Source organism: Seriola aureovittata, chromosome 3 (assembly GCF_021018895.1).
Source record: "Seriola aureovittata isolate HTS-2021-v1 ecotype China chromosome 3, ASM2101889v1, whole genome shotgun sequence".
NCBI classification, from domain to species: domain Eukaryota; kingdom Metazoa; phylum Chordata; class Actinopteri; order Carangiformes; family Carangidae; genus Seriola; species Seriola aureovittata.
In genome coordinates, this window is record NC_079366.1 from 26524028 (window position 1) to 26531823 (window position 7796).

The window sequence follows — 7796 nt, forward strand, 5'->3', positions numbered from 1 at the left end:
CTTTTTCTTAAACTCAAACTACAGCTCAGTTTTGCTGTGTTGTCTTGACTATGCAAACATTCTGTAGACCATTATTAGCCCATATAAGGAGAGCATTAAATCTGGGACTTCCTCATCGTCATCCTCTCCTGTTTGTACAGTATGAAGGATTATTGATGGCGGATGCTAGACCAGACTTCCTATTGTCTGGGTGCTGCAGCGCTGGAGGTAAACTCCCAGTCATACCAGGCACATATCATCTGCTCGGCGTTGGTCCAGTAGTTTGCAGCAGGCTGGTGCCAGCCGTAGCCCCTCCCTCCCTCCTGTGAGCTGCAGGCGGACTCTGGTCCTCACTGCAGTCCGCAGTAAGTCCACCGGCGCCCGTCAGAGTGCAGCAGTCTGCAGTCTCCATCACACTCCTCCCTGCGCTCCCCTGGCAGGTGGAACAGACACACAAGCCGGGCCGGGACAATGTGAGTATCGGCGCTTATTTATTATAGTTTCAGTAAATATCACAAAGGTATATCGTTAGATTTCTTTTCAGAAATGTTTGATGCTTATTTTTAGCGACTTTTCTGCGGCGTCATGGACAGGTGAAGTTGATTTTTTTGAGTCGGTGTTAATCGGTAATGCGTTCATGGAAATCTAACCTTTTTACTCAGTATTAAACAGGCTGCTGCAACACCTGTGCAAAAACATAGAGACATCAGCAGATAGATTTGAAACTGGACTGGTGATTATATTTTGAAGCATTTAATCCTTTTATAAATAACCTTAATTTCCTCTCAACAGTCTTAATCTTTAACCTGTTAGATTTGATTAAACTGTCCAGAAGGTGATGATCACGGGGATGTAATGAGCTATTGAACGCTGTTCTTCCATGACCTCAAAACGCCTTTGATTTAGAAAAGACAGAGCCTGATGATGCAGCAGATCTCTCCCCCTCTCTCTCCTCTTTGCGGCGCATTGACAGCAGGGAAACGTGTCCCATTTCATGTCTGCAGTGCAAACGGCGGATTGCAGCACAGTGCTGCGCTGACTGGCTCATACACACCTAGAAAGCCTTTTAAAAATCTGTCAGTCACAAATAAAGATTCATTAAATCCAGATTTTTTTTTGTAGATTTAAATGTTTTTCTTTCCTTTTTGTTTTTGTATTATAGCCTCCAATAGTTCTCTTATTGGTTCCTACACTCAAGGCCTTTAATTTAAAATACATAATGACAATTATCTTACATTATAGAGCTTGTTAACTTTGTGGCAACTTCTCCCTCATATTCACTCTTAGCCTGAGCATACAGTAATTCATTGTCTCTTTTCTCATTAATTAGGGTTATTTATTTATTTATTTATTTATTATTCCTTGTTACTACTGGACAATTGTACAGTAAGTGTTTAAGTGGTGTGTGTGTGTGTGTGTGTGTGTGTGTGTGTGTGTGTGTGTGTGTGTGTGTGTGTGTGTGTGTGTGTGTGTGTCCTTCCTTCCTCAGGGCTTTCATCTCAGTCTTGGTGATTTTGGCCCTCGTGGTTTCAGCTGAAGGAAGTGTTGGGTAAGCTGATCGTTTCAGATACAGTAGATGTACTAAGTGGCCAAAAGTATGATGACACCCAAACGTTACACTCATATGTAAATTGTATTATCACAAATGAATTCAGCTTTTTGACACTTGCAGCCAAAACAACTTATATTTTTCTCCCCTGCCACACGAGGACAAATAATGAACACACCTAAACATGTAAACAGAGTGGGTGGACCGTTAAACATCGGACTGGTGGTTCAATTCATGACTGCTCCTGTGATCGCTGGTAATCTGCTGCTATAACACCCTCCACTCCTCCAGGAAGGCTTTTAACCAGATCTTGGAACCTGGCTGCAAGAATTTTTCTCCCATTCATCCACAAGAGGATTAGTGCGATCGGGCACTAATACAGTTACCAGATGTTTCTTTCAACAAACAAGGCATTACATTGTCATGCCCTTCTCTATTTAAAGGAGTTGTGGCACCCTCTGACCACTGGGCGGAGCCTCAGGCCTCCTGAACAGGGACCTCTGGTTGTTCCAAGGTCAAAGCGGAAAACAAAGGCAGCTGTTGTTGCAGCTGCAAAAAACTCTGAAATAGTCTCCAAGTGTCAGATAAACCATATCAGTGCACATCTTCAGAAAGCATTGGAAGATAAATTGTTTACTTTGTGGGTTTTACTCTAATCTATAATCATGCTAGTGGCATGGTGGCGACTGAGTTGGTCAGTCTGTCCGCCACTTTGGTCCAGACTGAAATTACAGAATTTCTGTGAAATTTTTAATAGGCATAGTCCCCAGAGGACGGATCCTAATGTCCTAATCCCCTGATTCTTTCTGTAGCACCATCATGAGGTTTAAATATAAAATTGTCATGAAATTTGCAGCAGATATTCAAGTTCTTTAGAGGATGATCCTCTGGCTTTTCTTTTAGTGCCACCAGCAAGTTAAACTTTCATGGTTTATCTCAACATCTACTTGATTGATCGGCTCCAAATTCTGGAGAGACATTCATGGCTCCCAGAGGATGTATGTTAAGGCTTTCTCATGACTCATTTCTGGACAGTTATAGGTGATGGACTACCATGAAATCTGGTACAGACATTCATTTTCCCCTCAGGAATTAATTCCACTGACTTGATCTTCTGACTATTTATTTCCCGACCTGGCACCATCATCACATCTGTGTCCCCTATACTTATATTTTTGACCAAATGCTTGCAAAACGAATGACGGTCAGCCACGGCTGTACTTTGTGTTTGCTAAATGCTAAATATTAGCATGTTAGCATTGTCGTTATGAGTGTTTTCTTCAAAGCTGTTAGCATAGCTGTAGATTCTTAGTCTTGTTCCTCTGTTTTAGTGGATTTGGTTGCTGGTTTGTTACTGATGTTGGGTGATAAAGCTCAAATCTGTTGAATGGGATTTTCCTCAAATTTCCTGCACAAAATCATCCACATACTCTAAAGTTTCAACAGGGGTGTCCGCAGAGTTTTGGCAACATATTGTCGCTAAATAATAAAATTGAATTGTATTACCACTCTGTTATAGACCGAGTACCAACACCAGCTTCTGCACAGAGTCAAAGGAATGTCTGGAGTACGAGCTAGTCTGCAAAACAGATGAATATGAGGTGAGTGAACCCCTTCGTGTGAACCAGCACATATACTGTACACACACACACAAGACCACAAGCTAGTTCTCTCTTCTCCCATTTTGTGTCTGTGTGTGTTCAGGTGCGACACTACAGCCCCACTCGCTGGGTGTCAACAGATGCCGAAGCCTATTTCATGGGAGTGGGTGCAGCCATGGCTTTCAGGAGACTTTTCCAGTACATCACCGGAGCCAATGAAGGAGGTAAGGGAAAGTACAGGGAGGGAAAATCAGCCTCAGTAGAGTGTGTTTGTTTTCTGTGTGTGTTATTTTGTATGTGTGTGTGTGTGTGTGTGTTGACAGGCATCCAGATGGAGATGACCGCCCCTGTCCTGGTTAAGATCCCAGAGGAGACAAAGATGTGGGAGCCGGCTATCTACACGTTAAACTTCCCGCTGCCGGCTGCCTACCAGGACAAACCGCCTGCACCCACCAATGACAAGGTGAGCTGAGCCTGGCAGGTGCTGAGGGATTGTGGGAGAAAGAGCCTTTAAGTGCAGAGGGACGCAGTTTTTTTTTTTTTTTTTAGAGCTGGGTAGCCGCCCTTGCTTATTGTGAAGTCAAATGCTTTTATCCTCCCATTATCTATGTGTAATTCAATCAGTGGTTATTGCTTTAGATCAATAGAGAGCATTAATGGATGAACAGTATTTAGCGGAGTTGGCTGCGGTGCTGCTCTCACTCAGCAGGATGGAACTAGATACTGCTGCATCATGAAGGTGTCAGTGCTGCTGTCCTGTATCTGTTGCATGATTTCATAATCTATAGTCTGTGTAGATGCACATTCTTAATCTGTTTTATTCATCTGAGACGGATCAGAAACATCCTTCTTCTCCAGTCATGTTTCAGTATCGTGACTCGTGTCATGCCTGTGATTGACTAAACTTAACAACAGAGAACCCTAATTAACCTTTTGCCTTGTAGACTGTATGTAACACTAACACTAATACTACATTACATGTTTATTATTTCAGCTCCATTATTTTAAGTCATCATATACTTTTACAAAGTTTAAGGAAACCATTTTCCAATCCAGAATGTTTTTCAAGGTCATATTTATGTTTTGTAGATGTGTTTACATTCATTTGGAGGACCAAAGCAGAAATACATTCATTACTAAGTAAATAAATAAAATGCTCAAATAAACAGAGAAATAAACTTATTTATTATTTTAATATTTATGTTCTGTAAATTTGTTTATTTTCATGCAATCTGGACCAAACCTGAAATACATTCATTGATGAAAAGTAAAAAGTAAATAAATAAAATGCTCAACTAAACTGAGAAATAAACCAATAACAATGTAAAAAAAAAAAACAAAAAAAAACAAACTTAATGTAAAAAATATACATTTTTAATAAACACATATCACTTTGGTCAATCTTTATCAAGTTATTTTTCCATTTCATTTATCTCACTTATTTACAAAACTTATCCCAAAAGCTTCTCTTTATACAGCTCCCACACATAATATTATACATATTATTCATTCAACTCATTCAAACTTTACATGATTTAATTAGTGCTACAGTAAGTAGGGTGTGACTTTTTAAAACTTCCTGCAATTCACATGATAAAAATCTTCCAATTTTAATTTTGGCCGACAAACATTTCTTCTAATGGCCACGACATCTTACTGACGTCTAGTATAAACGTCCCAACTTTGCACTTTAGTTGCCGAGACAATATACTTTTCTAATCATTTACATGTCAGTGAAGAAGATTATTTGTGCCTGCAGCATTCACTGTGATGGAGCTTTGTTGTTTGCTGATGTTGTGTCTGTGTCTCTATCACAGCTGTATTTCACTGAGATGCCAGAGATGGACGTGTACGTGAGGAGCTACGGAGGCTGGATGCTGTCAGTGACCTCCAGGCTTCACGCCCACCTGCTGACTAAAGAACTGGAGAGAGTCCGAGCTTCCTACAACCACAGCTACCACTATGGAGTTGGCTATGACAGGTATGACTAACTCATTTTCATGTTCGAGTTCTTCTAGTGTTCTAGTCCTCTGAGTTTTGTGCATGTGATATTTGGAAAAAATTACTTTTTGATTTATACAATCACATCATCAAACACATTGCAGTCGCAACCAAATTCGGGTGACAGGTGAACAAAACAACTCGTTCCTGTAAAATGTAACAGCATTTCATTTTTTGGTGGAACAACAGCACCATGGTAAACTTAAATCACAAGGTCATGATTCTGACTCACTTGTAATTTTGCATCAGTGTCATCAGCCAATCAGCATGACCATCACCATCTGCTTTTGGATCCAAATCTGGATCCATATGCCGATTAAAAAGAAATTACAGTTTTGTGTAATTAAAGAAAAAACACAAATCACTGCACACATCACTCACTTTTAACTGTTGTGTTCATCTTTCTTTCTTTCTTTGTGTGTGTGTGTATGTGTGTGTGTGTGTGTGTGTGTGTGTGTGTGTGTGTGTGTGTGTGTGTGTGTGTGTGTGTGTGTGTGTGTGTGTGTGTGTGTGTGTGTGTGTGTGTGTGCGTGTGTGTGTGTGTGTGTGTGTGTGTGAGCAGTCCCTTGAAGTTGTTGAACAGGCACAATGAGGTGTGGTATGTGGCCGAGGGAGAGCCGGTTTGCACGGATCCAAGGGAACCGACCCCCGCACACACACCCAGGCCGACTCTGCCCGCCTCACCAACAGACTCTCCGTCTGACCCTCTCCCGCACACACTGTCTGACTCACTCACTCCCTCCAACCTGTCCTCGAACACAACATCCAACTCCACCTCTTCCTCCTCACAAATGCCGTCTGACACGCCCTCTCTCCCCCCGTCTAACGCTCCTCCCAGCCCTTCGTCCCACGTGCCCTCTGAAGTCGCATTCAGCCACCCTCCTACCTCCGCCCAGATCCTGCTGGACCCCACAACCAACTCCTCTGATCCCGTCTCTGTGAGCCCGTCTCTGGAGCCCCAGTCTGACGTTGTCCCGTGGAACAGCACAGCCCACAGCTCTGTGGACACACAAGCTGACAGTAACCCTGTGGTGGAACCAGATGACGCTCATTAACAGCCTTCACGATTTCTTTAAGCAGCCATTCCAAGTATATTAACATGGAAACTAAAGAAAAGAAACAGTGGAGGTTTGGCAGAAGGTTGAGTGAATGTGAGTAATAGACGGACATGTTGGTCTCTTCTTCCTTATCTCTCTATTCCTGTGTATTACACCAACTCCTCCTTATGGCACTTAGTATTTGACTATATGTTCTATCACAGCTTTGCGCCTGCAGCTTCCTGTATCAGCGAACACATGCCTGTACACTTTGTTGTTCTGAGGTTATCATACAGCTGCATTTAGAATTAAATAAGATCGATGTATTAGTTAGAAAGTTAGAATTCAAAGTTGCTGTGTTTAATGCAAAGGCAGAGGAAGACGCCTTTTGACATCAGTTTAAACCAAAACTTGATTTAGCTACTACTAGGACTTCAGTGGAAACCTGTGTGTAACTGATAAATCAAATGCTGGGACTAACCACGGTAGGCCATTATATCAGACGAAACTTTACTGTGTTCTATCCACTCTCGTAAATGGACTTTGATGATGTTATTAATTATTATTATTAATAAGCTTTTACTCTCTGTTTAGCTTGTCGTCAATTACTTTCATGATGTGTGGCAACATATTAGTAAATCATAATAAATTCAGTACGCACATTCATTGGGATCTTTGGTGCAGCCTTAAACCTAAGAAATAAAACTGTATGGCTCTAATTAATAGTGTATCTTATGAAATTTCCCAGATTATAATTATTCTTATTGTTCTTATTATTATATATTTTTTTTTTTTACCTTGGATCAAACCTTTGTCTCAGTATTTGTGCTCAAAAACTAAATAAAATAAAAAAATAAAAACCTTGGACATATGTTTTGCAAATTGTATTGATATTTTTAAATACATTTTTAGGTAATTAAGAAATTTAATCAGATTTTGTGATAGATTCTTCTGGCTCCCAGAATTTAAAGAATATATCTATTACAATAATATAGCTTTGATTATGACATAAGGGATATTAATAACATACAGCCAAAATAGCTTGTTTTTCAATTCTCCCTTAATTTACTGTTAAAATTTTAGCTTAAAAAAAAGATTTAGAATCAACAGCATGATGGATTTTTCTTCCTGCTAACTTGGATCAACATTCAACCTTCAGACAAGTACAGAACAGGAGGATTCATATACACAAACACAGACTCACCCTCTCAGCTCTGGTCCCTTTTGAGTACTGTGATAACTGTCGTCCATGGCGTCAAATCTAACTGTGGTAGGTCTGCCCCAAAGATCCCAGAGAATCACGGCTGATCGAACCAATGCAATAAGAGTTATATCAGTTAATAATCTCTAGGCTACATACTGTATGTTCTGAGGAAGGTGCAATAAAAACCCATAACAAACACTTGGGCTCATGGTTTTATTGGTGGCTTTAGACTTGATTAACCAAGCGAATAATTTACTTTTGGAAAGACAACTTTGGTGTTATCTGGCGGTGGTAGTATTAACAACATTGGTAGAAAGCAGCGCACACCTCACGCTCACCTTCACCTTCACACCTGTGCACCAGACTTTCTCGTCTCTCGTGAAATGACCTCGTTGTTAGTGACACTTCTCAGTTTGTCCTATAGT

General features: G+C 40.7%; 1 protein-coding gene across 1 annotated transcript; it reads left to right on the forward strand.

Moving 5' to 3' along the window:
• The first annotated feature begins 160 nt into the window (after positions 1–160).
• On the forward strand, positions 161–7569 carry soul5l (heme-binding protein soul5, like). The gene is made up of 7 exons (XM_056371815.1): positions 161–452; positions 1469–1528; positions 3048–3129; positions 3233–3353; positions 3453–3592; positions 4947–5110; positions 5693–7569. Coding segments are annotated over exons 1-7 (1062 nt in total). The 5' UTR covers positions 161–450; the 3' UTR covers positions 6186–7569.
• The last annotated feature ends 227 nt before the right edge of the window (positions 7570–7796 follow it).

Coding starts and splice junctions, on each gene's coding strand:
- soul5l (XM_056371815.1), top strand. Junction 1,529..3,047: donor TCAGCTGAAGGAAGTGTTGG/GTAAGCTGATCG, acceptor ACTCTGTTATAG/ACCGAGTACCAACACCAGCT. Junction 5,111..5,692: donor TATGGAGTTGGCTATGACAG/GTATGACTAACT, acceptor GTGTGTGAGCAG/TCCCTTGAAGTTGTTGAACA.